This window comes from Meles meles, chromosome X (assembly GCF_922984935.1).
Source record: "Meles meles chromosome X, mMelMel3.1 paternal haplotype, whole genome shotgun sequence".
NCBI lineage: Eukaryota > Metazoa > Chordata > Mammalia > Carnivora > Mustelidae > Meles > Meles meles.
In genome coordinates this window covers 131,604,835-131,632,491 of record NC_060087.1, presented here as the reverse complement: position 1 = coordinate 131,632,491, position 27,657 = coordinate 131,604,835, and the positions used below count along the sequence as shown (strand labels likewise).

General features: G+C 65.1%; 1 protein-coding gene across 2 annotated transcripts; it reads left to right on the top strand.

The window, feature by feature from the left end:
- Positions 1–1,932: 1,932 nt before the first annotated feature.
- On the top strand, positions 1,933–27,179 carry FLNA (filamin A). 2 transcript variants are annotated; one of them, XM_045994702.1, is made up of 48 exons: positions 1,933–2,080; positions 5,106–5,593; positions 8,585–8,833; positions 8,914–9,011; positions 9,120–9,267; positions 9,795–9,913; positions 9,996–10,073; positions 10,165–10,327; positions 10,422–10,622; positions 11,124–11,261; positions 11,347–11,470; positions 11,562–11,698; positions 11,783–11,976; positions 12,240–12,353; positions 12,453–12,596; positions 13,293–13,416; positions 13,498–13,658; positions 13,747–13,837; positions 13,928–14,097; positions 14,320–14,437; positions 14,535–14,797; positions 15,039–15,636; positions 15,733–15,906; positions 15,996–16,158; positions 16,236–16,396; positions 16,486–16,656; positions 16,976–17,099; positions 17,190–17,346; positions 17,998–18,187; positions 18,343–18,366; positions 20,566–20,813; positions 20,909–21,004; positions 21,184–21,286; positions 21,373–21,513; positions 21,611–21,739; positions 21,936–22,109; positions 22,206–22,367; positions 22,462–22,665; positions 22,740–22,892; positions 23,027–23,149; positions 23,242–23,508; positions 23,646–23,783; positions 23,957–24,072; positions 24,603–24,735; positions 25,479–25,655; positions 25,833–26,051; positions 26,138–26,341; positions 26,658–27,179. In XM_045994702.1, the coding sequence occupies exons 2-48, from the start codon at positions 5,221–5,223 to the stop codon at positions 26,843–26,845; spliced, it is 7,944 nt and encodes a 2,647-aa protein (XP_045850658.1). In that variant the 5' UTR covers positions 1,933–2,080; positions 5,106–5,220; the 3' UTR covers positions 26,846–27,179. The 2 variants fall into 2 exon arrangements, with proteins under 2 accessions (XP_045850658.1, XP_045850659.1); XM_045994703.1 differs by lacking the exon at positions 18,343–18,366.
- Positions 27,180–27,657: the final 478 nt, after the last annotated feature.

Below are 27,657 nucleotides of genomic sequence, written 5' to 3'. Positions count from 1 at the left end.
GAGAACAGCGGGTGCCGCACAGACCTTTGCTTCCCCTAAGCCTGGAAGAAGTAGAGACCAAGAGCTGCCTGTCTTTCTGGGTTGTGTGTAGAGGGGAAGCGGGGGAGGGTAGTGGAAAAATGATTCAGATGGAGGTGAGGCTCCCAGGATCCAGCCATAGGGCCATAGTCTTCTTTGTGACCCCCACCCATGGCAATGGCTCCCATTGTCCTGGCTGTGGTAGGGCGACTCTCCGTCCTTGAAGGACAGCTTTGGCCACGAGCTCTGGCTCCGTTTCCTCCTGGGCCTGAATGCATGCTGCCCGTCTGTGCTCCTCTGTCAAGTGACAAGAAGCCACTGCCCTCCCCAGCAACGTGTGTGTGTGGCGGGGTGGGGGGAGTCCCACCAGAGGGAGCAGCAAGAGACCCCCCATTGGGAGGCGATCCCACTGTGGGTCAAGATGGAAAGGTCATTGCCAGTAGAACTTGCAAAGGCAACAGTGAATGCGGAGGCCTGGAGGACGGCCGTCAGCTTCCTCTCCATTGTAGATGGCTAGCCTAATTCATACAGCAGGTGGGATGGACTTCTTCCTCTCTCCCTCTCTCCCTCTTTTCTTTTCCTCTTGTCCTTTTTATTTTTTGCAGATTTATTTATTTGAGAGAGAAAGCGTGGGCGCCTGTGTGTGTGGGGGGGGGGGGAGGTGGGCAGAGGGAGAGAGAATCCCAAGCAGACTCCCCGCTGAACACAGAGCCTGACCCAGGGCTGGATCCCAGGACCCGGAGATCATGACCTGAGCCAAAATCAAGAGTCCATTGATCAACCGACAGCTACGCCGGCACCCCTCTTCTCTTAATGAAGTAGAATAAATTTTATTTTTAGATTTTATTTCTTGATTTGAGAGAGAGAGAGAGAGCGTGCACAGAGGGAGAGGGAGAAGCAGGCTCCTCTCGGAGCAAGGAGCCTGTGGGGCTGGATCCCAGGACCCTGAGATCATGCTTTGAGCCGAAGGCAGACGCTTAACCCTCTGAGCCGCCCAGGCGCCCTAGTGAAACAGAATAGAATAAAAAAATATCGGAGTGCTTTTCAGATAGTAATAAAAAGTTGCATTTTGTGAAATGTTTCTTTCCGCTATTTGTGTGGATCTGCGCGTGCCTGCACGAGTGTTCTCCCAGGAGCAAGGACGCCGTTTGGGCTCAGGAAAGAAAATGTATTTCATTGAGGGTTGTGGGCAAAATGTTACCATGGCACTGCTTTCTGCGACCTTCCCCAGGGAAGTGACATTTGAGCTGAATCTGAAGCCACCAAAAACAGGCCTGGAGAAGAGGAAGAGGGAGCCTGGCAGTGTCAGGGCGTGACCATGCCCACCCAGTGCATCAGTCCTCGGCTCTTCTCGGCTGCACCCCTGTGCGCACTCCCAGACTTCGCGCCTGCACCCAGTGGTGCTCCTGAGCGTTCTGCACCCAGCGGAGGCCAAATCGGCGGCAGCCGGGATGCTGGCTCTTCAGGGGCTCGGGTCCCTGCCCCACTGTGGCCCTGCGGGTGGGAGAAGCTCAGTGAACGCCTGCACCGGCCCGCTGGCCGTCCCCCGCCCTCCCAGAGGGCAGAACCCAACTTGCCCGGCCAGCTCAGGCTTGGGGCACTCGCCGGGGCCCCGCGACGGGGTGGGGGAGGGGCGGCTCCCCGAAGGGAGTGGCCCTTCCCGCTCAGCTGAGATGTGGGCCCCGTGGACCCCGCGGGATCTTGAGGCGAGCACCCCCACCCCCAGGCAGACCTCGCCGGGCGCTGAGCTCATCGGGGGTGGGGGTTGGCGGCGTCGCCGGGCGGCCCAGGCGCTTGAGCTCACGGCGCGCCCCCCCCCACCCCCGCCGGCTCCTGGGCGATTTTACCAATTAAGGCTTTCTCGCCGGGCCGGGCGCGGGGCGGGCGCGGGGCGGGCGCGGGGCGGGGGTGCGGCCAAAAAGAAGGCGGGCAGCGGCGGCCCATTCGCGTGGAGGCGCGCGGCGCTCAGCGGACGCCAGCGAAACCCCGAGGCGCCGGGCGCGGGCGCAGAGGCGAATCCGGCGCCACCCCCGCAGTCGCGGGCCGTCCGCAGGGACAGCAGGTGAGGCCTCCGCGCGAGACGGTCACGGGCAGCTTGCGGACCGGGAACCGGGGTGACGAAGGAGGGCGGAGAGGCGCCAAGAACGCCGGCGCCGACGCGTAACCGCGCCCAGGCCGGGCGCCGCCGGGATTCATGAACTTGGGATGCGGTACCCAGGGGCTGCCTTCCCTAAAACTAGGGAACACCCAGGAGGGTTTATCTGTGCCCAGGGTTGTGGGAGCCCTCGGCCATAGGGATCCCTCAGAGAAAGGGTGTCTTGAGTGTTTGGCAGGACATAGGCTAAGTGGTGCCGCTTAGTGAGCTAGTCACTGCAGTACTGTCCGGGGAAGAAGGGCCCCCGACAGCAGGTCATTGTGTGGGCTGAGAGTGAGTGACCACCCGGAGCAAGGACAATCCACAGCCAGTATGGCCCCTGGGAAGGCAACAGTGGCTTCCTCGCTGGCACCAGCTGCCTTGGGCATGGGGGAGCGGGTTCCTGCGCTGCCGCGCTCCATGGGGGCTGGGACAGGGGTGTGGCCAGGCACCGAAGGCAGGGGCTCCTCCTATGGGCCAGATTCCCGGCTGGGCCCTGTCCCAGGTTGGCTCCGAGCTGGATGTTCACCGCCAGCCAGGATGTGAGCAGCAACATCCCCAGATTCCCTCGCCAGCTGAGTCCCGGAAAAGTAGGTGAAATCCACTGGCAGGTCCATCTGCATGTGCTCCAGGCCACATGGTCAAGGTGGGAGCTCAGGAAACGAGTGTCCCCGCCTGCTGCACCTGGTCTTGCCCTCCCAGACCAGGTCTCTTCTCACCCACCGTGCCATTCTGCAGCTTTCTTCACCAGCCGAAGCGCCCCTGTAGGAGGGCCTGGCCTGGGGTCTGAGGGCCCCCGGGTGGGCTGGGGGGCGGGGTGTGTCTAACATCCAAGGAAAGAATCTACTCCAAATAAGGGAAAATATGAAAGAGCTGGATTTGGGTTTCCAAGGACTGCCCGATCTGGGGGCTTTGGGATGGGGCGCCATCTGGTGGCGATACTATGTTTCCTGGGGACAAAAGTCCTCTACAGCCGCCTACCTTGTCTCCCCCAAACAGGGAAAGCCTAGCACGGGAAGCCAGGATAACCATCTTCTGCCCCCCTTTCTGCTGGGGCTGACTACTGATCAGTTATTCTGACTCAGTCTCCCTGGTCTTTGAAGATTACGGAGTGAACACAGATGACCCAGTCAATGGCACTTAGTGGAAAGAAACTCAGTTCTTACCGCAATTCTGTCCTTGGGAACTTGCTTTCCAGCGGGGCGAGGGGTCAGACCAGGACAGATTTCATGTTGTCCCGAGTGGGTCCTGTGTAGGGAGAAGTCCGTGTGGGCTCTCACCTTGCAGTTCCTGCTCCCACTTCCACCGCAGTTCCCAGACACCTTGGTGTGTTTTGTGCAGGTTACGAGGGGGAAGAGAGCACACGAGGGGGGCCTCAGTCTGGAAAAGGCAATGGGGTCGCTTCTCGGCCTTTCAGCTAAGATCAAGTGTGGGCAAGCAACGCAGTGACAGTACGTGCTGGAAGGCAGGAGGATGCAGACACCCAGGCCCACTGCGGAGTGAGCCATATTTGGGCATGATGCGCTGGCTGACCAGTGCCTCCTCTCCCACTGGTCTCTATCCGATAACTTACTACTAATCTGACGTTCAATCTAACAAGCAAGTAGAAGGAGGAGAGTCATGCCTTCCTTGAAAGGCATAAAGAAGGGAACGTCCTGCTGGGGGGCGGGCACGTAGGACTGGGAGGAATGAGTCCACTTGGGATGAACCACTGGTAGGCTGACTTCTCTTGACTGGAGAGGGTGGCAGTGAGCGTCCCCAACAGGCCTCTTGCCTCTCCGTGCCTTTGCTGGTCTGTGTCCCCACAGCAGCCTCTTCACTGTCTCCAGAGTTATCTACCGAGACTTGATTTTGAGTGAAGAGCTCCCCATTGCCCTTGCGGCCTCCCACAGCTCACCCACACCAGTACCCTGAACCCCTGTCCTTGGGGGCCCCCTCTGCCGTGCCACGGGTCCTGAAGCCCACCCAGACCCAAGTACCAGGGCCTGCTAAGCCTTACTGGACCTCCTGGGCAGGCCCTCTGGGTCTGGAAGGCTCCCCCTGTCCCCCGCCCCCTGCCAGGCTGCCTCCTGGGGCCACTGGGGGAGGCATTCCAACCGGAGAGGAACCCCCCCAGCGCCCCAGGTGGATGGCACGGTGGGTCAGGCGAACACTCGCCGTCTGCACGCCTCCCTCGGCCCTGGGCCAGTGCCTACTGGCACGCCCAGTGCCTTGCAAGGCTGCTTGCTCCTGGAGAGCTGGCGGCCTCCTGGCCCAGTGCCCCATTTCCTCCGGGACGGAGTGGGGAGGGAGGGAGGTGGTGGGGACCGGCCGGCGCAGGTGTGCAGGCCAGGGCCGCGTCGAGCGGGAAGGCGGGCCTGGCACCGCGGTCTGAGGCGGCCGCATCCCCGGCGTGGGGCACGCGCGCAAAGCGCTCGCAGCGCGGCGCCTGGCCTGGGACCCCCGACTCCCCAAGAGCCCGCTCTTGGGACCGGGCCCTTTCGGGCTGTAGCAGGGTCGGCCGCCCAGGGTGCGGCCGGGGGAAGCCCAGGCGCAGGAGTCCTGGACGGGGAGGGGGCGGGGGCTGCGGGCACGGGGCGGAGCCCACGTGACTAGGAACAACACCCCCCCCCCCCCAACTCCTCCGCAGGGGCCTGGGAGGAGGAAAGTCCCTTGTATGGCGAGCCGGAGGCCAAGTGGTCCAGCGCCAGACGCGGCTAAGCCTTTTCTTGCTGCAGCGTTTCCTGCAGTGGCGGCGCAAGGCCACGGGGGCTAGGGTGCGCCTTAACCCATTCAGGGTCCAACGATCGGAGGGTCGGGGTTGGGTCCGAACTGCCAGGATTGGGGGCCGAAGGAGGCATTCCGACGGGCGGGGCGGGGCGGGTGCGGCCCGAAGCTCCACCTACAACCCCGCCCACTGTGGCTCCACCCCCACTGAGCCCGCCCGCATTTAAAGGGCTCGTTCTCTCCGCAGCACAATCTCCGCGGTCTGCCTCACCCTCTGCGTGCGGAGGTGCCTGCAACTTTAATTAAGGGGCCGTCCCCTCGCCTAGGCTTCAGCACCGCCCCTAAGCTCCTCGCGCCTCAAAATGAGTAGCTCCCACTCCCGGGCGGGCCAGAGCGCGGCAGGCGCGGCTCCGGGCAGCGGTGCTGACACGCGAGACGCCGAGATGCCAGCCACCGAGAAGGACCTGGCAGAGGACGCACCGTGGAAGAAGATCCAGCAGAATACGTTCACGCGCTGGTGCAACGAGCACCTGAAGTGCGTGAGCAAGCGCATCGCCAATCTGCAGACGGACCTGAGCGATGGGCTGCGGCTCATCGCGCTACTGGAGGTGCTCAGCCAGAAGAAGATGCACCGCAAGCACAACCAGAGGCCCACCTTCCGCCAGATGCAGCTCGAGAACGTGTCCGTGGCGCTCGAGTTCCTGGACCGCGAGAGCATCAAGCTCGTGTCCATCGGTGAGGGCGCGGGTCGCTCCCATGGCACGGGGAGGTCGAGGTTGAGGGCGGGGGCTCCACGCGTCCTCCTTTCTCTCCTGGGCCAGCCCCTCCTAGCTAGGTCCCCGCAGCCCCGGCGCTGCCCCCCGGGGCCCCCGGGCTCCAACACACAGGCCTCGAGAACAAAGGCGCGCTGGCAGGCTGGCCGGGCGTGCAGACCGCTACGCGCCCCCGCCCGCCGCACCCCGGCTGGCCCGCGCCCAGGCTGAGCTCACATCCTCCGCAGGCCGCGCCCCCGCCACTGCACCCGCGGTGGGAGAGGGCCTGCGGAAGGCGGGCACTGGCCGCAGGGCTCTGGCCCTGCGCCCGGTGCCCCATCCCTGAGGAGGGGGAGTCCCGAGCTCTCCAGCCCCCACTCCCTTCCGCAGTTTGGGAAGGGCCCTCAGGCCTTCAGGCGCTCCTGTGGTTCCCACACAGGGTGTTGGAGCTTGTGAGTCCCATTGTCTAGGGCTCTTGGCTTTTTTTGGCCCTGGGAGATGGGTCCTAACATTGCAGATGGCTCCAACCCCCCAGTTTAGATCTCCCCTCGGGAAACTTGGGGCCAGAGAGGACCACAGCTAGCAAAAGGGCGCTGAAGGGAACTGGTTTGTAGTCCACCCAAACACGAAGTCGCTGAGCTTGGGCCAAACTCTTGCTTCCACTTAGGACTTGCTTTTCCGCATCTAGAGCGCACGAGTTTCTTGGGAGCTACTCCAGCATGCACTCATGGCCAACCCAGTGTCGTGTCACTGGCTGGTGAGGCTGCATTGACTGGACCTTCTGCGACATCCCGGGCTCTTCTCAGGGTGGGGGCCGTTCAGGGACCTGCACCAAAACTGGTGACCCCAGGACGGTGTGTTGCCGCAGGAGGAGGAGAGCTTTCTTTTCTTTCCCGTTCTTCCACTTGTCCTTAAGGCCATGAGCCTCGTTGGGCCAGAGAGTCTGAGGGACCCAGGATTCAGGTGCCCCCCGGCCACTGAGCGGGCAGGTCTCCAGGGCCCCACCTCTTTCTCTGGAATGCCAGTCGGGGCTGCGGCCCACCTCTCAGCCCCAGCCTCGGTCTAGCCAAGCTGAGTCATCTCTGAGTCTTGGGTGGGGGGGCAACCGGATGTGGGGAGGCAGGCCACACCCCAGCTGTCTGGGGGGGGTCTCCTCCTCCCTCCTCCCTTCTTCTCCTCCTCTAGTGAGCTGGCTGGAGCAGGCCTAGTTCCCAGAGCTTTGCCATATAAGGCAAAAAAATGTTGGAAAGCAGCAGTGATTAGGGGAGGGAGGGGGCAGGCTAGCCCCGGGGCTGGGGAAACGGGGTGGGATGGGGCGGGGCCATCCAACCAGGCTGTCTCCCAACCCTGGGCCCCGCTTCTCTGCCCTCCCTCTTTTGTGAGGGGGATGAGGAGGGCTTAGGCTGGCCTCCTATGGACCAGGGGGAGGGCCCAGCCCAACCCACTAAGGCTGATGCACTAAGGCTGATGCGCTTGGCCTTGTGTGTCCCACGTCCCATCAGGACTCTGGTCGGGGTTGGAGGGGCGCTACTAGGAAGCTCTGGCTGGCCCTGTGCTCTTGGTCTTCTCGGAACCTTCCATTCACCCCTAGCCTGAAGCCCCTTCTCCACCAGCCCCGCCCGCTCTTTGGGGCCATACTTGAGGCAGTAGAGGCGGTAGTGCCCAACCCGGGACCGACCTCAGTCTGGGAGCAGGGAGTCTGCTTTGAGCTGCTCAGCGGGTCCTCGAGGTCCTGCCCGCCGGGTTCGGAGGCTGCCCACCCTGACAGCCCTTTCGGTGGTGCCCATCCCCTTCCTCCCAGCCTCAAGTTGACTCATCAGACAAGTGTTTTCTCTTGATTTGGGGGGGGTGCGGGACCTCAGTATCCCTCAGAAAGCCCTCCCCCTTTCAGGGCCCCACCCTTAGGAAGCCGAGACCCAGAAGTGCCTTGGGTGGGGCCCAGAGCCTGGAGGGGTTGCCATGGTGACGGGGCGCTAGGTGCCCGCCCTAACCACTTCCCCTGTGGTGAGCTTGGCCGCCACCCGCGGGAGGCCCAGTGCCCCACTAGGTGGTGAGGAGGGCAGGCGCTGGCGGGGGCGAGCTCTGCTGAGGCAGCAGGCCTCGGACCCCACCCATGGCTTCTGCCACCCCGGCTCCCAAGCTGGGGCCCTGAGTACCCCACCCAGGCTCATCAGTTCTGCCTTTCTCCTCCTGGGCCTGGGCCAGGGGGTCCCTGGAATGTGCTCTGACCATCGCCCTGGGTGTCACGGGGCCCTAGTGAGGCTTCCTTTGTGCTTAGCCCCGCCCTCCCCAGGCTTGCCCTGGGTTAGGGTCTGTGGGAGGTGGAGGCCCACTGAGGAAGTGGGGGTGGGGCTCACATCCTCGCCTCCAAGGGTCCTTGCCCAACCCTCTACTTCCCCTGCCTGCAGTGGCCCTCCACCCACCCACCCAGCCTGAGGCAACAGTTTTCTTTCCCAACTGCCCCAAGGGCAGCCTTCCTCTTCCTCGCCCCCCCCCCCCACAGGTCGGGGTCTCCTCTCTGCGTTTGCTGGGCTCCGGGTTCACGCTGCTGCTCCTGCCCGCTTCCCTGCAGAGCCCTGGAGATGGGCCGCTGCGAAGCGCTTTGGGGGAAGGGGGGGTCCTCCAGAGGCCTCCCTGGGCCCTATCTGCAGCCTGGGTCTGCTGTAGGTCCTTTCTCCAGGCCCCCCCGTCCCCAGGGCCTCCAGCAACACCGCTGTTCACCACGTGTCCATGGGGGGGTCTCCCCCCTCCCTAGAGAAGTCTCCTTCATCTCCTTTGCTCCCCACAGAGACACTGAGCAGATCGGGCAGGACCCCCAGGCCACCCCCTCGGGGAGCCTCTCCCTCCTTCCCGGGGACCTCCTGCTGCCACGCTCTGTGCCGCCCGCGAGTGGCCCGACAGCCTGTGCGCCTGAGCGCGTGGGGATGCCCGCGGCCGGCCCCCTGCCCGCTCAGCGCTGCCATCGTTCTCACAGACAGCAAGGCTATCGTGGACGGGAACCTGAAGCTGATCTTGGGCCTCATCTGGACCCTGATCCTGCACTACTCCATCTCCATGCCCATGTGGGACGAGGAGGAGGATGAGGAAGCCAAGAAGCAGACGCCGAAGCAGCGGCTCCTGGGCTGGATTCAGAATAAGCTGCCGCAGCTGCCCATCACCAACTTCAGCCGGGACTGGCAGAGCGGCAGGGCCCTGGGCGCCCTCGTGGACAGCTGTGCCCCAGGTGAGGGGGGAGGGGGAGACCGCCTGCTAGGGGGGCCTGTGGGTGCCTCCCCCCACCTCACAGCCTTCCTTGTGCCGCAGGCCTATGTCCTGACTGGGACTCGTGGGACGCCAGCAAGCCTGTGAACAACGCAAGGGAGGCTATGCAGCAGGCTGACGACTGGCTGGGCATCCCTCAGGTAGCCCCTGCCTGGCTGCCTGGGCTCCTCTGGGGCACTGTGGTGCCCGTGGGGACCGGTGTTGCATGGCTTGGAGGTCATATGGCTCTTGTCTGCTGTCTGTGATAGGTGATCACACCCGAGGAAATCGTGGACCCCAACGTGGATGAGCACTCCGTCATGACGTACCTGTCCCAGTTCCCCAAGGCCAAGCTGAAGCCGGGAGCCCCCCTGCGGCCCAAACTGAACCCCAAGAAAGCCCGAGCCTACGGGCCAGGTGAGCCGTCAGGCCGGGGAATGCCCTGGGTGCTGACCTCACTCACCCCTGTGGGACTTGGAGGTCTTGGGAACTCTTCGGTCACGCGGGGGCTAGGTTATCAAATGCCCCCTCAGCATCCAGCCAGTGGGTCCGGGCTGCCCAAAACTGGCCACTGGGCTAGAAGTGCCGAGCGCGAGGTGGAGTGAAGTCAGGGAAGGACGGCCCAGCCACGTGACTGTCAACGGAGACAAAACCCAGCCAGGGTGTGGCATGGGAGCTAGCGCCCAGGCAGACCCAGGCAAGAGTTCCAGAAAACAGACCTAGGCCTGTCCCACAGCAAGAATGCAGCTGGGCATGAGACTAGGCTGTGCGTGCTGGGCCGGGGTTCACTCGCAATCGGATCACCCAGTTCAGAGCATTCTCGATGGGGTGACAGCAGGGATGGGGTGATGGCAGGGGGGAGCGCTGGCCTGAGGGGGGCGGTGCACCGGGGCGAGGAGACGGCCCTGGGAGCCGGCTCCGAGCTGCTGGCGCCTGCCCGGCAGGCATCGAGCCCACAGGCAACATGGTGAAGAAGCGCGCAGAGTTCACGGTGGAGACCAGAAGCGCCGGCCAGGGGGAGGTGCTGGTGTACGTGGAAGACCCGGCCGGCCACCAGGAGGAGGTAGGGCTGCGGGCAGGCAGGTGGCAGCGTGGGGCGGGGCCTCTGCTCGGAGCAGGGACTCATGCGCTCCTTCGTGCCGCAGGCAAAGGTGACCGCCAATAATGACAAGAACCGTACCTTCTCTGTGTGGTACGTGCCCGAGGTGACTGGGACTCACAAGGTAAGCCCTCAGCCCAGGGGGAGGCTGCCAGGGGAGGCGGTGGCTGGAAGGCCCTGACCCTGCCCTCACCGTCTGCTCCTCCTGGGGACAGGTCACCGTGCTCTTTGCCGGCCAGCATATCGCCAAGAGTCCCTTCGAGGTGTATGTGGACAAGTCCCAGGGCGATGCGAGCAAAGTGACCGCCCAGGGCCCTGGCCTGGAGCCCAGTGGCAACATCGCCAATAAGACCACCTACTTTGAGATATTCACGGCAGGTGAGGAGGCCGTTGCTGGGGCCGGCCGGTCCAGGAGGAGAGCGCCGAGGGGCTAGGACCTGGTAGGGAACTGAGCTGCGGTCCCTTGTGGCAGGAGCCGGCACGGGGGAGGTGGAGGTCGTGATCCAGGACCCTACAGGACAGAAGGGCACTGTGGAGCCGCAGCTGGAGGCCCGGGGCGACAGCACGTACCGCTGCAGCTACCAGCCCACTATGGAGGGGGTCCACACGGTGCACGTCACCTTCGCTGGCGTGCCCATCCCTCGCAGCCCCTACACTGTCACTGTCGGCCAAGGTAGGCCGGTCCCAGCTACCCCCAGGCGGGGGCGCTGTAGACTGGGCCTCCCTCTGGAGGGGGCATCTAGGGCGAGCGGCGCTCCCGCCCCCGGCCGGGGCCTCTGCTTCCACTGTCTGTCTGTCTCTCGTCCCCTGCTCGGGCCCTTCCTCCTCTTCTCCCGCCCTCCTCCGTCTCTCTTCTCCACGCTCTCACCTTCGGAAGAGCCCGCTCCGGCTGTTTAGAACCCTGCCGCTCTCTGCTCTGCCCACAGGGTCCACGGTACTTGGATCTGTCTTCCTCTGGGAGGGGACGGGCTGGATGGGGGCGGGGGGGCGAGGCTGGCGTGGAGTGGCTGGGAGGAGGCCTGGCCTACAGATACTGGGGTCACGGTTCTTCACTGTCCTGGAGGGGACCACGTTCGGAGGGACCCCCCGATTCTTATGGCCCAGCCCTGTGGGAGGGAAGGCTGGGGTCACCCCGGGTCAGCTCCCGATGGCTTAGCCGGCCCTGTCCCCACAGCCTGTAACCCAGGTGCCTGCCGTGCCGTTGGCCGGGGCCTCCAGCCCAAGGGGGTGCGGGTGAAGGAGACCGCGGACTTCAAGGTGTACACAAAGGGTGCCGGCAGTGGGGAGCTGAAGGTCACTGTGAAGGGTCCCAGTAAGTTGGGCTGCAGCTGGGATGGGTGGCCTTGGCCCTGGGACGGCTGCTGGGCAGGCCTGAGGCCCTCGCTTTTCTCGGGCAGAGGGCGAGGAGCGTGTGAAGCAGAAGGACCTGGGGGACGGCGTCTATGGCTTCGAGTATTACCCTATGGTCCCCGGCATGTACACTGTCACCATCACGTGGGGTGGCCAGAACATCGGGCGCAGGTGAGGCCCCAGGCAGAGCCCTGAGAGCCCAGGAAGCAGGCTTCTCCCCCTGCCGGGCCCTCAGCACTCCTGTGTGTGGCTCTTTCCACAGTCCCTTTGAGGTGAAGGTGGGCACGGAGTGTGGCAATCAGAAGGTGCGGGCCTGGGGCCCCGGGCTGGAAGGTGGCGTTGTTGGCAAGTCCGCCGACTTCGTGGTGGAGGCCATCGGGGACGATGTCGGCACCTTGGGTGAGTTGGAGGCTGGGGACAGAGGGTAATGAGGCCACCGCACTGAGGCTCTGCGGCGCTGATGGGACTGGTGGCCGTTGTCAGGCTTCTCGGTGGAGGGCCCATCACAGGCCAAGATCGAATGTGACGACAAGGGTGACGGCTCCTGTGACGTGCGCTACTGGCCGCAGGAGGCCGGCGAGTACGCCGTGCACGTCCTGTGCAACAGCGAGGACATCCGCCTCAGCCCCTTCATGGCTGACATCCGCGAGGCACCCCAGGACTTCCACCCGGACAGGGTAAAGGGCATGGGCTGCCGCCCTGGCTCTCGGCCTCCTTCTGCCTCTGCTTAGGGACTTGGGAGGCCTGGCTGGGCTGGTATCCCCAGCGGTGTGTTCCTGCCGCTCTGAGTCCTTGGGGGCCTGCACTTGGTCCCCTGAGATCGGGCAGCGTCTCCCATCCAAGTACTAACCAGGCCGGACCCTGCTTAGCTTCCGAGATCAGACGAGATCGGGCGCGTTCAGGGTGGTATGGCCGTAGACCGGGCGGTGTCTCTCATCAGGTGAAGGCGCGCGGACCCGGACTGGAGAAGACGGGTGTGGCCGTCAACAAGCTGGCCGAGTTCACGGTGGACGCCAAGCACGGGGGGAAGGGCGCGCTCCGGGTCCAAGTCCAGGTGGGGTGCCCATCTATGCTGGGAGTGGTGAGGTGGGGTGGGCGGGTGCCCAGGCCTGGGCGCCAGCCAGCGGGTTGCCCATTCCTACCTGCTTTCCAGGACAACGAGGGATGCCCTGTGGAGGCAGCGGTCAAGGACAACGGCAATGGCACTTACAGCTGCTCTTACGTGCCCAGGAAGCCCGTGAAGCATACGGCCATGGTGTCCTGGGGCGGCGTCAGCATTCCCAACAGCCCCTTCCGGGTGAGCAGCCCTGTAGCCCGTCTCCCTCGGCTGCCTGCTTTGTGCCTGGCTCGTCTGCCTGCTTTGTGCCTGGCCCAGCTCTGTCGGCCAGAACTCACCCCGTACAGTTCCCCCATGTCAAGTGTACGGCTTGGTGCTTTTGAGGACATTGGCAAGTAGCCAGCGGTCATTGCAGCCAAAGGCGAGGACATTTGCATCATCTGAATGAGAAAGTCCTCTACTCTCCAATGCGCCATCCCCCAGCCCAAAGCAAGCAGCGCTCTAAGCACTGGCTGTGCGGGTTTGCCTGTCCGGGGCGGTTGCTGTGGCCATGTGCAGCCATCGGTGGCCTTTTGTAGCTGGTCGCTGTCATCGTGGGTCACCCAGGCTGCAGCTCGAGGCAGAACTTCCTGCCGCTTGCGGCCCGAGTGATAATACTGCGGTGTGGGTGGACCGCGTGGGTGTTTTGCCGTGAATGACGCCCTGTGAACGTTCGAGGAGACGCGTTTGTGGGGGCGCATGAGCGCCCCTGTGCTGACACGTCTGTGCATCGGTGTAGAGCCGCTGTGCCTGATGGTCACGTTCTGTGTAATCATTTAATCATTTGAGGAACCACCAAGGCGCTTACTGTTTTGTGTGCTTGTCGGCGGTGAGGAGAAAAGCCCTGCCTCTCCTCCAGGCTCCTCATGCCCCCGAACTTGTCGCTGTGCCCTGCAGGTAAATGTGGGAGCCGGGAGCCACCCAAACAAGGTCAAGGTGTATGGCCCGGGAGTGGCCAAGACCGGGCTCAAGGCTCATGAGCCAACCTACTTCACCGTGGACTGCACGGAGGCTGGCCAGGGTAAGGCCCTGCCCCGAGCGGGAGGGCAAGTGGGTGAGCGGCCGAGTGTGATGCCAGCCTCCGCTCCCACCCCCACCGCAGGTGATGTGAGCATCGGCATCAAGTGCGCCCCTGGCGTGGTGGGCCCCACTGAGGCCGACATTGACTTTGACATCATCCGGAATGACAATGACACCTTCACGGTGAAGTACACGCCCCGCGGAGCCGGGAGCTACACCATCATGGTCCTCTTTGCGGACCAGGTGGGTGCTGCGGCTCCCAGCCCCTAACAGTGCCGCGCCTTGGGCCACGGCTATGCCCTGACCCCGACTCCTCCCACCCCCCTGGCAGGCCACACCAACCAGCCCCATCCGGGTCAAGGTGGAGCCCTCCCATGATGCCAGCAAGGTGAAGGCCGAGGGCCCTGGCCTCGGTCGCACTGGTGAGCATGGGCAGCACCTGGTGGGGCAGTCGGGGGGCCACGAGGAGGCCAGGGGTGAGGTGCCCTTACATGGCCACCATGTCGCCTCAGGTGTTGAGCTTGGCAAACCCACCCACTTCACGGTCAACGCCAAAGCTGCTGGCAAAGGCAAGCTGGATGTCCAGTTCTCAGGGCTGGCCAAGGGGGACGCAGTGCGTGATGTGGACATCATCGACCACCATGACAACACCTACGCGGTCAAGTACACTCCCGTGCAGCAGGTACTCCCCGTGCTTCCGCGGCGCTGGGCGGGCCGCTCCGGAGGGCTTCCCGCCTACTCTCGATTCCCGCCGGGGACAGAGCCAGCACAATGGAAGGCTGGGGGCGGGGGAGCGAAGCCCGTGTTTCTCTCACCCTTCACCCTCTTTGCCTAAGTGGGGAAGACACGGGCCAGGGAGACCAAGGTCCTAACTCATGGCTGTGCCTTTCCGTGCCCTTTCCAGGGTCCAGTGGGCATCAATGTCACTTATGGAGGGGATCCCATCCCCAAGAGCCCCTTTTCGGTGGGGGTGTCTCCAAGCCTAGACCTCAGCAAGATCAAGGTGTCTGGCCTGGGAGAGAGTAAGTAGCCGGGACTCCGTCACAGTCACTGAGGCTGCCCTGGGGGCTGCCTTGGCTGGATGTCATAGTTCTCTCCCTGGTTCTGTCATCTCAACAGAAGTGGACGTCGGCAAAGACCAGGAGTTCACGGTCAAATCGAAGGGTGCTGGTGGCCAAGGCAAAGTGGCGTCCAAGATCACGGGCCCCTCGGGCACAGCGGTGCCCTGCAAGGTGGAGCCGGGCCTGGGGGCCGACAACAGCGTGGTACGCTTTGTGCCCCGAGAGGAGGGGCCCTATGAGGTCGAGGTGACGTACGACGGTGTGCCTGTGCCCGGCAGCCCCTTTGCTGTGGAAGCCCTGCCCCCCACCAAACCTAGCAAGGTAACTGGGGTGTGGGGGGCCTCCTCCTCTTCTCCAGGCTCCCCCTCCCTGTTTCTCATTTCTGTCCTCGTGACCCATGGCCCTGCATGGGCCCAGCTGGGCTCCTAGCTGATGGGAGAGGGTAGCCAGAACACGAGAAGGGAGATGGGCAGTTGGGCTGGGGGCCGGGGGTCGGGGGTCAGGGGTCAGGGGTCAGGGAGGTGATGCAGGTTGGGCTCCTGACCTGCCCCTCTTCCCGCAGGTGAAGGCGTTTGGGCCCGGGCTGCAGGGGGGCAGTGCAGGTTCCCCTGCCCGCTTCACCATCGACACCAAGGGTGCCGGTGTGGGTGGCCTGGGCCTGACCGTGGAGGGCCCCTGTGAGGCCCAGCTCGAGTGCCTAGACAACGGAGACGGCACGTGCTCCGTGTCCTACGTGCCCACCGAACCCGGGGACTACAACATCAACATCCTCTTCGCCGATACCCACATCCCCGGCTCCCCGTTCAAGGCCCACGTGGTTCCCTGCTTCGATGCATCCAAAGTCAAGTGCTCGGGCCCCGGGCTGGAGCGAGCCACGGCCGGGGAGGCGGGCCAGTTCCACGTAGACTGCTCGAGTGCGGGCAGTGCGGAGCTGACCATCGAGATCTGCTCAGAGGCGGGGCTGCCGGCCGAGGTGCACATCCAGGACCACGGCGACGGCACACACACCATCACCTACATCCCGCTCTGCCCTGGGGCCTACACCGTCACCATCAAGTACGGCGGCCAGCCTGTGCCCAACTTCCCCAGCAAGCTGCAGGTGGAGCCCGCCGTGGACACCGCAGGCATCCAGTGCTACGGGCCTGGGGTCGAGGGCCAAGGTGAGGCCTCGCCGTGGGGCATGGGGGGCGGAGGGGCCCAGCGCCGCTACGGCCCTTGGAGCCCCACGCCTCCCCGCCGCCGTGCCTGCCCTGCAGGTGTCTTCCGAGAGGCCACCACGGAGTTCAGTGTGGACGCCCGGGCCCTGACCCAGACCGGAGGGCCGCACGTCAAGGCTCGCGTGGCCAACCCCTCGGGCAGCCTGACCGAGACCTACGTGCGGGACCGCGGTGATGGCACCTACGTAGTGGAGTACACGCCGTACGAGGACGGTAGGCGCTGGGGCTCTGGGCTCCTGGGGCACGGGGCTTGAGAGACGGGGCGGCCTCGGCCGCCCCTGACCTGGCCCGCCCTCCTCTAGGACTCCACTCTGTGGATGTGACCTATGACGGCAGCCCCGTGCCCAGCAGCCCATTCCAGGTGCCTGTGACCGAGGGCTGTGACCCTTCCCGAGTGCGTGTCCACGGGCCAGGGATCCAGAGCGGGACCACCAACAAGCCCAACAAGTTCACTGTAGAGACGAGGTGAGTGGGCGCCTGGGAGGCCGGGGCTGCGACTGGCCTGGCAGCACAGGAGGTAACGGGCTGTCCATTTGGACTAGGGGAGCCGGCACTGGGGGCCTGGGCCTGGCTGTAGAGGGCCCCTCCGAAGCCAAGATGTCCTGCATGGACAACAAGGACGGCAGCTGTTCGGTCGAATACATCCCATACGAGGCAGGCACCTACAGCCTTAATGTCACCTACGGGGGCCACCAAGTACCAGGTGAGGAGGCGGGGGAGCTAGGGCTGGCCTGGGCCCGTGTGCCGGCCCTTGGCTCTCGCGCACGGCGGTCATCCTTCTTCGCTCCACAGGCAGTCCTTTCAAGGTCCCTGTGCATGACGTGACAGACGCATCCAAGGTCAAGTGCTCTGGGCCTGGCCTGAGCCCTGGCATGGTCCGCGCCAACCTCCCTCAGTCCTTCCAGGTAGACACAAGCAAGGCTGGTGTGGCCCCGCTGCAAGTCAAAGTGCAGGGGCCCAAAGGTGAGCGTCTGGGTGACTGGGAGTGGGTGGCCATGGAGCCAGTGCCCAGGGACAGAGGACCACCAGGAAACAGGACTCGGCCGCTGAGCAGATGTGGCAGGAGGGAGGGCGGGCGAGGCTCCAAGGTGGCCCCCAGACTAGTGTGTGTTGTCGCAGTGGCTCAGGACCATTCCCAGGGAAGGGCAGGTGAGGGCAAAGCAAGGTCGAGGCCTGGGGTGGGAGCAGAGGGCCCATCCAGCCAAAGCTTGGGTGGTCCGCTGTGGTGGGGCCAGGGGGGCCCCGGGAAACTGGCTGAGTCTCTCTCTGGGACCGGGACCAGGCCTGGTGGAGCCCGTGGACGTTGTGGACAACGCTGATGGCACCCAGACTGTAAACTACGTGCCCAGCCGGGAGGGGCCCTACAGCATCTCGGTGCTGTACGGGGAGGAAGAGGTTCCCCGCAGGTGAGAGGCGGGGCCTGCTGCCTATGGGAAGGGGGCCCAGGCCGAGCACCCATTCTTCCTGACCATTCACGTAACACCCCGGCCCAACAGCCCCTTCAAGGTCAAAGTGCTGCCTACGCATGATGCCAGCAAGGTGAAGGCCAGCGGCCCCGGGCTCAATACTACTGGTGTGCCCGCCAGCCTGCCTGTGGAGTTCACCATTGATGCGAAGGACGCGGGAGAGGGCCTGCTAGCCGTCCAGATCACGGTGAGCTGGCTGCCTGGGTGGCCACCTGGCTCGGCCAGCTTGCAGCTCTGGCCACAGAGAAGGCAGGGGACGCCAGGGACCTAGGCCAGTGCAGTGCACAGCACGGGGCACGCGACTGGAATGAGCAGACCAGTCCGGGGCTGTGGTCTCCCTTGGGAGCCGGGCCAGTGAGGCCAGGTCCCCTGCCTCTAGGGTGGTGGCAGTGGGCACAGGCCTCTCCGTGCACGTGACCCAAGCCGTGGGTGCCTCATCTGGCCCACAAGTAGTGTTCTTCTCATGGGTCAGGTATAAGACTAGGACCTCCGGGTCTTCCAGGGGAGCGCCTGCTAGTGCTGGAGCAGGCCCCCGGGGCGGAGGGCGGGAGCCAAGAGGCGGTCATGGCCATACAGCAGGGTGGGCCCCAGGCTCCCCGGCCCCCACCTGTCTTACGGGGGTGCATCTGGGATTTGGGACTTCCCTTCCGGATCCCGGCCGTGGCCGAGTAAAGGACGGACGACTCCGGGTGCAGGCAGCCCTGTTGAGCCACGGCAGTCAAGGGACTCGGAGCCTGTCCCCTTGGTGTCTGCTCCTCTGAGAGGGTCTGAGGCGTCCCCGGGGCCTGGCCGCGCTCAAGCTGACCGCCCCCCCCCTGCCCCGCACTCTGCCGCGCAGGACCCCGAGGGCAAGCCCAAGAAGACACACATCCAAGACAACCACGACGGCACATACACCGTGGCCTACGTGCCAGACGTGACGGGCCGCTACACCATCCTGATCAAGTACGGCGGCGACGAGATCCCCTTCTCCCCGTACCGCGTCCGGGCCGTGCCCACCGGGGACGCCAGCAAGTGCACCGTGACAGGTGAGCCAGCCCGCCGGCGGCCGCGGCGCTCAGCACGGGGCTTGGGTGTGCCTGTGTGCCAGGGCTCGCTGCTTGGGGCGGCGTGTGGGAGTGGGGGCCGCCCCCTTGAGTGACTCACCTGACCTTTCTCCTTGCTCTCTGCCCTCTCACCTCAGTGTCAATCGGAGGTCACGGGCTAGGTAAGCTGCTTGCTGGGGCCACTCCCGATGCCCCTCCTGCCCAGAGGGCAGCTTCCTTTTCCTCTCCCGGGCTGGCTCCCGGGGCAGTTCCAGCTGCAGCTCTCGGCAGGGACGGGGGGCTGGAGGGTTAGTGCCCAGGGCGGCCTCTAGAGCGGAGCGTGAGTGCTCCGGCCCTCCCTCTCGCTGGGCCTCCGTTTCCTCATCCGAGATGTCGGGTTGCAGCTGAGAGCTTTGGGGTGAGGTGCGTCCTGAGAAGCACCCCACTGGGGGCTCTGGGGTCTGGGGATCTTGGCTCCCCGGGGGAAGCCCCGGGGGCGGGCAGCAGGCCCTGCCGTCTTCTCACTTCGTCCTTCTGTGGCAAGGGCTCCTGCGTGGGCTGAGGGGACAAGGGGTCTCCCCTTAGCAGTGGGAGTCCCCGGCCCTGGCCAGATCCACAGACCTCCAGCCCCATCTCCCGGGGGCCTCCGTGTCCCCGGTGGGGGGAGGTACAGACTGCATGAGTGGGCGGGGCGGGCTGGTAGAGCCGTAGCAGCAGCGTCGCCTGCTTGGGCGGGTAGCATGGCAGGGCCCAGCCCAGCCTCAGAGCCCCAAAGTGCACTCGGCGGCCTGCCCGCCCTCCCTGCCTCCTTCCCTCTCCCTGCCCTCCACCCCCCAACCCCCAGCAGTGACGTTATTCGCATAGTGCCCAACCAGGCATGGAGGCTCTCCTGCTTGGGCATGGGAGGGGAGCTCTAGCCCCAGCCAGGGACGCCGGTAAGAGGTGATGATTACCTGGGAGCCTCTGGAGGCTGCAGGCCTGGAGCTTGGGTGAGGTGGCCAGGACAAGATTTAGAGGGCGACGAGTGTCTCGGGACAGGGGTCCAGTGGCTCGGAAGGACAGGCTCCAGGATCTCCGAAGACAGGCCTGCGTGCCTAGGGCAGGGGAGAGTGGTGGCGGTTTAGGCGGTCACCGTGTGCAGAATGGAGCCAGAGAGCCCGGCAGGGGAGCTGAAGTCACCTTTGGATTAGTCATAGTGGTGGCTTGGGCTAGGCTGGTGGTGATGCGGCTTAAGCGGGCAGCCAACGTGGGAAGTGTAGTATGAGGACGGGGCGGCCGAGACCTGCCGATGGACCGGGTGGGCGGGAGGAGCAGCTGGACGGACCGTGAAGGCAGGGCCCAAGCCGCGAGCTGGATGGTGGGCCAGATCACGAGCTGAGTGGGGGTGGGTGACAGGGCGGGCACAGGTGGCCCAGTCTGGAGCTGGAGAGAGCCTAGCACGGCAGGAGCCCTTGGGCAGGGGTACCCCTCCAACAGCCCTCGAGCGGGTCCGGTGCTCCCCGCTGCTTCCCCGCAGGAGGCGCCCTCACCGCCAGGCCTTGCAGCCACAGCCCCCTGAGCCTTCACGGCAGAGCTCAGACCATAACGTCACTGTCCCTCCCCTTTCCTCGGGCACTCTGGGGCCCTCGAGGCTGCTAGCAGTGGTGGCTGTGGCTTGGGCCTCCCGTCCCCGTCTCCCCGGGTGCTGCCGCTGCCTGCTGTGCCGTGCTGCTTGGGCGCTAACCCCCGCTGCCTCCGCGCAACCCGCTCCCCGCCTGCGCCGCGCGCGGCCGCCCCTCCCCTCCAGCCCGCGGTCGAGCGCGCGTTCTCAGTCGTCAGGAAACTCCACTTCCGCCTTCAGGCCTGGGGGGCGGGAGGCCAGTGTCACGCCCCCACCTCCACGCTGCCGCAGGACCCTGCCGCGCCGCACCCGCACACCGCGCTGGGGCCCAGGGCCAGGCTGCAGGGACGAAGGCGGCTGCGGACCCAGCCAGGGCGCTGGCGTTGGTCCACGGCACTGGTCGAGGCTGAGCTGGCAGGGGAGGTGGCGGCGAACGCTCGTGTCCCGGCGGCAGCGGTGGCCTCTTGGGCCTCCAGGCCCCTGCCTTTCTCGCAGACACCTGTGTGCCACCCATCGGGCCTTTCCCACGTAGGGCTATCCCCAAGACAGGACTCCCTGGCTTGAGGCGGCTCTGGGGAACCTTTTCCTGCCTTCTGAGAAACCACTCACCGGCCCAGCTTCGGGGGGGGGGGGGGGGGCGGGGCGGGGCCCGGGCGGCTGCGCTTGGTGGCAATGAGAGGTGGCAGTGAGAGGCCTGGGCGGGTGGCAGGCAGATGGGAACAGCTCTGGCGCCGAGCTCACACGCTGGCCCCCCCTTTGGGGACCCGCCCTGCCCCACCAGGTGCTGGCATCGGCCCCACCATCCAGATTGGGGAGGAGACGGTGATCACGGTCGACACCAAGGCAGCAGGCAAAGGCAAGGTGACCTGCACCGTGTGCACCCCCGACGGCTCGGAGGCGGACGTGGACGTGGTAGAGAATGAGGACGGCACCTTTGACATCTTCTACACAGCTCCCCAGCCGGGCAAATACGTCATCTGCGTGCGATTTGGTGGCGAGCACGTGCCCAACAGCCCTTTCCAAGTGACGGTCAGGAGGGGCCGGGGTTGAGGGGTCCCGATGGAGCCGGCCCTGTCCCTGCCCTCTGTGACACTAGACTCTCCCCCTCTTGTGTTGCTCCACAGGCTCTAGCCGGGGACCAGCCTACGGCGCAGCCCCCGCTTCGGCCTCAGCAACTGGCCCCACCTTACACCTACGCCCAGGGAGGCCAGCAGACCTGGGTACGGCCTCAGCTGCCTCACTCAGCCTCTCCTGGCCCGAGGGGACGCTTGCAGGCTGGCCAATGGGGTGTCCCGTGAGGTCCCATCCTGCCGTGCCTGAGGAGGGACCCCCAGATCCTTCCCTGGGGATTTCCTCCCCTTCTGCGACCCCTCACTTGGGCCCTCTGTCTCCACTGCAGGCCCCAGAGAGACCCCTAATGGGTGTCAATGGGTTGGACGTCACCAGCCTGAGGCCCTTCGACCTTGTCATCCCCTTCACCATCAAGAAAGGCGAGATCACAGGTGAGTGGGAGCAGGAGGGAGCTTGGGAGTCACAGGGGCCAGGCTTTGCCTGCAAGAGCCCTGACCCTGGCCGCACCACCCCACAGGGGAGGTGAGGATGCCCTCGGGCAAGGTAGCGCAGCCGGCCATCACCGACAACAAGGACGGCACCGTGACCGTTCGCTACGCGCCCAGCGAAGCTGGCTTGCACGAGATGGACATCCGCTACGATGACATGCACATCCCAGGTGTGCCTCTGGCCCGCTGGCCCTGCCTCACGGGGGGCGGGGGTCCTGGGGAGGTGGCGCAAGACCCCATTCCCCACGGCCCCTTTTCCTGCCTCAGGAAGCCCCCTGCAGTTCTACGTGGATTACGTCAACTGTGGCCACGTCACGGCCTACGGGCCTGGCCTCACGCACGGAGTGGTGAACAAGCCTGCCGTCTTCACCGTGAACACCAAGGACGCAGGAGAAGGTGAGCAGCAGCTCTGCTCTTAGTCCGCCTGTGTGTGGAGGGACCCCCACCCTCCTCTAGTGGCGAGCCGGGCACAAGGGAGATGCTCCCCGAATTGGGGCTCCCCGCCCTGCCGGCCTGCCGGGGCTCTTCCCTCACAGCGGTCAGCGCACCGTTTCCGAGCGCCGTTCTCATCCTCACCCACGACTCTCTCTAGGGGGCTTGTCCCTGGCCATCGAGGGCCCATCGAAAGCAGAAATCAGCTGCACGGACAACCAAGACGGGACCTGCAGCGTCTCGTACCTGCCCGTGCTGCCCGGGGATTACAGCATCCTGGTCAAGTACAACGAGCAGCACATCCCAGGCAGCCCCTTCACCGCCAGGGTCACAGGTGGGTGGCCCTGGGAGCAGTGACAAAGGCAGGCAGGTGGGAAGGTGGGCACAGTCTCCCTCGCACCTGGACATGACAGTGACTGTGCCCTGGCAGGTGACGACTCGATGCGCATGTCCCACCTGAAGGTGGGCTCTGCTGCTGACATCCCCATCAACATCTCGGAGACGGACCTCAGCCTGCTGACGGCCACGGTGGTGCCCCCATCCGGCCGGGAGGAGCCCTGCCTGCTGAAGCGACTGCGCAACGGCCACGTCGGTAAGAAGTGGAGGGGCCGGGTCTTCTGGAGAGGAGGGAGCCTGTGAGGGGAGGGCGGGCCCTTCCCCAGCTGACAGCCCCGCCCCGTGCCCAGGGATCTCGTTCGTGCCCAAGGAGACAGGGGAGCACCTGGTGCATGTGAAGAAGAACGGCCAGCACGTGGCGAGCAGCCCCATCCCCGTGGTGATCAGCCAATCGGAGATCGGGGATGCCAGCCGCGTGCGGGTCTCGGGCCAGGGCCTCCATGAAGGCCGCACCTTTGAGCCCGCGGAGTTCATCATCGACACCCGTGATGCCGGTAGGTGGTGGGGGCTCACCAGCTGGGGCAGGAGCCTGGGGCTCGGCCCCCGCTCAGTGGCGCGCCTTCCGCAGGCTACGGCGGGCTGAGCTTGTCCATCGAGGGCCCCAGCAAGGTGGACATCAACACAGAGGACCTAGAGGACGGCACGTGCAGGGTCACATACTGCCCCACAGAGCCCGGCAACTACATCATCAACATCAAGTTCGCTGACCAGCACGTGCCTGGTGAGTGTGGCACCCACGTGCAGCCCCCGTGACTGAGCCTCCGTACCCGTACGCACCCCGCCCGTGCCGCACACCAGCGCCTTCCTGCGGAGGTGGAACCTGTGCGACACGTGAGCTGTGCTCTCTTCCCGTAGGCAGCCCCTTTTCCGTAAAGGTAACGGGAGAGGGCCGGGTGAAGGAGAGCATCACACGCCGGCGACGAGCCCCTTCAGTGGCCAACGTGGGCAGTCACTGCGACCTCAGCCTGAAGATCCCTGGTAGGACCTGTGGGGAGCCGGGCTCAGGTGGCCCCCAGCAGAGGGGATGGGGCCCAGGACTCCTGCTCACCAGGCTGTTCCCCTACCTGCAGAAATTAGCATCCAGGACATGACCGCACAGGTCACCAGCCCATCAGGCAAGAGCCACGAGGCCGAGATTGTGGAAGGAGAGAACCATACCTACTGCATCCGCTTCGTGCCCGCCGAGATGGGCGTGCACACAGTCAGCGTCAAGTACAAGGGCCAGCACGTGCCTGGGAGCCCCTTCCAGTTCACCGTGGGGCCCCTGGGGGAAGGGGGAGCCCACAAAGTTCGTGCTGGAGGCCCTGGCCTGGAGAGGGCTGAAGCCGGTGTGCCAGGTAGCCCTGCCCCTTGAGGGGCTTTTGCTCTTCAGCCTGGGGGATGGAGGGGGCGTGAGGAAGTAGCAGCCGGGTTGCCGTCAGTGGGGCTTAGGGGGGACTGAGGGCCTCTCTGAGGACACTCTGTTTTCCCACAGCTGAATTTAGCATCTGGACCAGGGAAGCTGGTGCTGGGGGGCTGGCCATTGCCGTTGAGGGCCCCAGCAAGGCCGAGATCTCCTTCGAGGATCGCAAGGACGGCTCCTGTGGCGTGGCTTACGTGGTCCAGGAGCCAGGTACTGAGAGCTTGGCTGGGGTTGGGGGATGTAGCCCCTGGTGGGGGCCGCTCCGGCTTGCTCCCGCCCTCCCCCCGAGGTCCCAGGGTCACCCAGGCCGTCTGTGGGAGGTGAGAGGCATAAACACAGACAGGGGCCTTCTAGCGTGCCCTCTGTGCTCTCTCCCTGCCCAGGTGACTACGAAGTCTCGGTCAAGTTCAACGAGGAGCACATCCCTGACAGCCCCTTCGTAGTACCTGTGGCTTCTCCGTCTGGCGATGCCCGCCGCCTTACTGTTTCTAGTCTTCAGGTGAGGCACCGAGAGAAACCGCCTGCCTGGGGCTCCTGGGCCCGGCCAGACCAGAGCCGCCGCACAGAGCCGGCCTCGGCCCTGTGTCAAGTGACCCGCCCAGCCCAGCTCGGGGCGCCGGGCCTCTGCTCTGGCCGGGTGCAGCCCATGCTTGGGGTTGGCAGGAAGCACCCCTGCCCGCTGTGTGGAGTTTTTCTCGTGTCTCAGGTCTAAAGGCTTTGAACAGAAGCCTGTGCCCGTTGAGCACCAGGGCTGAGGTTTAAAGAGGAACAGCCTGCCAGAGCTTAGGGCAGCCCGCGGGGCGGGGCTGCCCTCCATGCCTGCTGCCTGGGTGTATGGCTGCAGCGTGTGCGTCTGGGGGCGGGCGCGTGTGTGTGTAGCTTACCGGCCCCCGAGAATCAGTGGCTCTCCCTCTTTAAACCACACTGGACGCCAGATGGGTAAGTGTGACCCCAGGGGCCATCCTGCTGCGGGGGCCCTGCCCTCCTGAGCCCCACTGCCCTCTCTAACCGCATCTGCTGTGCTTCCAGGAGTCAGGGCTAAAGGTCAACCAGCCAGCCTCTTTTGCAGTCAGCCTGAACGGGGCCAAGGGGGCGATCGATGCAAAGGTGCACAGCCCCTCGGGAGCCCTGGAGGAGTGCTATGTCACAGAGATCGACCAAGGTGAGGCCCTGTCCCCACCCGGGGCCACCCGCCCATCTTCCCTGGCCCTGCTGGGAGCAGTGGGCCTGCCCAGCCGGCTGGAAGCAGACTGAGAGTACAGAAGGACGGTACAGATTCTGGAAGCAGGGCCCAAACCCTGGGGCTCCCTCAGCCAGGCGACCCTTCCCCCACTCATGACCCAAGCCCTTGCCAGGGGTGGGGGGGGGGGTGTCTGGCTCAGAGGCCACAGCAGCTAGGAAGGAGAAAGCCTGCAGCAGGCAGCGAAGCACGGTCTCCTGGGGGAGAGGCCTGACGTCTAGCCACGGGGCTGGCCCACTCCCTAGCCAGGGCCTGGCACTTGCCAGATAGGCCTGAGGCAGCCTGGAGGTGAGAAGAGCTGGTTCAGCCCATCTCACTAGTCTCACAGCTGGTCCTGCCCCGCCGCAGCCATGGGACCTCAGGTTCCTGTCGCCTCTGTGCCCCTGCCCGCGTGCAAGGACTATGGCCTTCATGGTAACCTTTTCAGGGAGGCAGAGAGCCAGGTGTTTGGCTCGTAGCTTTCAGTCCGAGTGAGCGCCAGCAGCGGCTGCTCGGGGCTTCAGGCGGTCTGGGATGCGGGCTGTGGGTGCCCGGTGTGGTTCGGCCGGGCTGCCGGGGCAAGGGGACTTCCGGGCTGCCGGGGCAAGGGGACTTCCTCACAGATGCCACTTGCTTGGTTTTGGAGGAGGGACCTCAGGCCCACAGCGTGCCCCTCCGTTCCTCAGATAAGTATGCCGTGCGCTTTATCCCACGGGAGAACGGCGTCTACCTGATCGACGTCAAGTTCAACGGCACCCACATTCCTGGAAGCCCCTTCAAGATCCGCGTTGGGGAACCTGGGCATGGAGGGGACCCAGGCCTGGTGTCCGCCTATGGAGCCGGCCTGGAAGGTGGTGTCACAGGTAGGTCAGCGAACACGGCTTCCAGGGTGTGGACCCCGCCGCCAAGGCCGTCCTCCAGGTTCTCAGTGACAGCAGGCAGTGTGCCGCGGGGACATAGCTATGCCAGAGGGACGGGCGCGGGAGTCGGGGGCTGGGGAAGTGGGCGAGCCAGCTCTTCCTGACCTCCCACGCCCCCAGGGAGCCCAGCTGAGTTTATCGTGAACACGAGCAACGCTGGAGCGGGGGCCCTGTCGGTAACCATCGACGGGCCCTCCAAGGTGAAGATGGATTGCCAGGAGTGCCCTGAGGGCTACCGTGTCACCTATACTCCCATGGCACCTGGCAGCTACCTCATCTCCATCAAGTACGGTGGCCCCTACCACATCGGGGGCAGCCCCTTCAAGGCCAAAGTCACAGGTGAGCCTCACACCGGACTTCTGGTGCCCATCCCAAAGCCTGGCCTTCTGGCCACCTGTCAGTGCCCTAACGGGCTGTGCCTGCAGGTCCCCGTCTTGTCAGCAACCACAGCCTGCACGAGACATCATCGGTGTTTGTGGACTCCCTGACCAAGGCTGCCGTTGCCCCCCAGCACGGGGCCCCGGGGGCAGGGTCCACGGATGCCAGCAAGGTGCTGGCCAAGGGCCTGGGGCTGAGCAAGGCCTACGTGGGCCAAAAGAGCAGCTTCACAGTAGACTGCAGCAAAGCAGGTGGGTGCCCCCGCCCCTGCCCGTGCAGAGGAGCAGGCCGGAGAGCAGACTGGACGACCGGGGTTTAGGAGCATGGGAGGAAGGGGGTTAGGTGGGGTAAGGGGTGCCTCCCATCTGGGCCTCCGCCATCTTTTCTGCCCTTCAGGAGTTTCCTGCGCTGGGAGGGGAACAGGGCCGCTGGTGACTCTAGGAAGGGCTGTCCCCCCTCAACAGATGGGGGTGGCGGGGAGGGTACCAAGACAGAAGGAGGGGTCAGCGCGGTCTGCACCAAAGGGAGGAGACTCGGGGCTGGGAACTGAAGCCCCTTCCCTGCCAGGCAACAACATGCTGCTGGTGGGGGTGCACGGCCCCCGGACCCCCTGCGAGGAGATCCTGGTGAAGCACGTGGGCAGCCGGCTCTACAGCGTGTCTTACCTGCTCAAGGACAAGGGAGAGTACACGCTGGTGGTCAAGTGGGGTGACGAGCACGTCCCAGGCAGCCCCTACCGTGTCCTGGTCCCCTGAGCTCTGCCTGTACCGGCCGGCAGCTCCCAGGACGAGACGTGCCCCACATCCATCCCCCCAACCTGAGAAGCGCCCCCGCCCCCAGTCTCCTGGGCCTCAGAGCCCCCCTCCCCCGGCCGGCCCGGCCGCCCCGTCACTGCAGCCACCGCGCCCTGCGCTGCACTCACCTGCCTCCACTTGGGCAAAGGAGAGAGGCGAGCAGAGGTAGCCCTTTGGTGGCTCTGCCTATCTTCTTTGGTTCCGGGAGGGGTGAGGGATGGGGGTTCTGTGCACGACCCCCCGCGAGTTCTCCTCCCTAGCCGAGAAGAATAAAGTTCTGCTTCCATTCTCCTCAGGGCGCCTCTAGCTTTCTTGCACCGGCGCCTGCACGGTGGACCCAAGTGCGGGCATAAGCCACGGGCCGACAGGGCTCCGGGCCCGGCAGCAGGGGCTCCTGCTTTCCCCTACCATGCGCACCGCACGCCCCGACTCGCCGAGGCCCACTGGCACTTAAGTCTTGTTCGCCTTCCTGGGTTCAGACGAATGGGAGGGGCGACACGTGTGGCCCAGTGGACGGGGCCGGACACCCCGCGCTTCCTAGGCCACACGGGAACGGACACCATCCGAAGGGAGAGCCAGGCTGCGACTGGACTTCGGAAAGCAAAGTGCCGGAAGGGAAGGCCAGATAAACGGGCCTTGAAATCCCAGCAGCCCCTGGCCATCTCCCGGGCTTCTTACATGTGTCACCATCGCATAAGGGACAGTCATGAGGACCTCTGCCCCAAAGCATCTCGAGGCCCCTCCGTGTGCAGGCAGCCCTTTTTAAGCTGCTG

Coding starts and splice junctions, on each gene's coding strand:
- FLNA (XM_045994702.1), top strand. CDS start 5,221: ATGAGTAGCTCCCACTCCCGGGCGGGCCAGAGCGCGGCAGGCGCGGCT. Junction 11,977..12,239: donor AGGACTTCCACCCGGACAGG/GTAAAGGGCATG, acceptor GTCTCTCATCAG/GTGAAGGCGCGCGGACCCGG. Junction 24,736..25,478: donor TGTCACAGAGATCGACCAAG/GTGAGGCCCTGT, acceptor TCCGTTCCTCAG/ATAAGTATGCCGTGCGCTTT.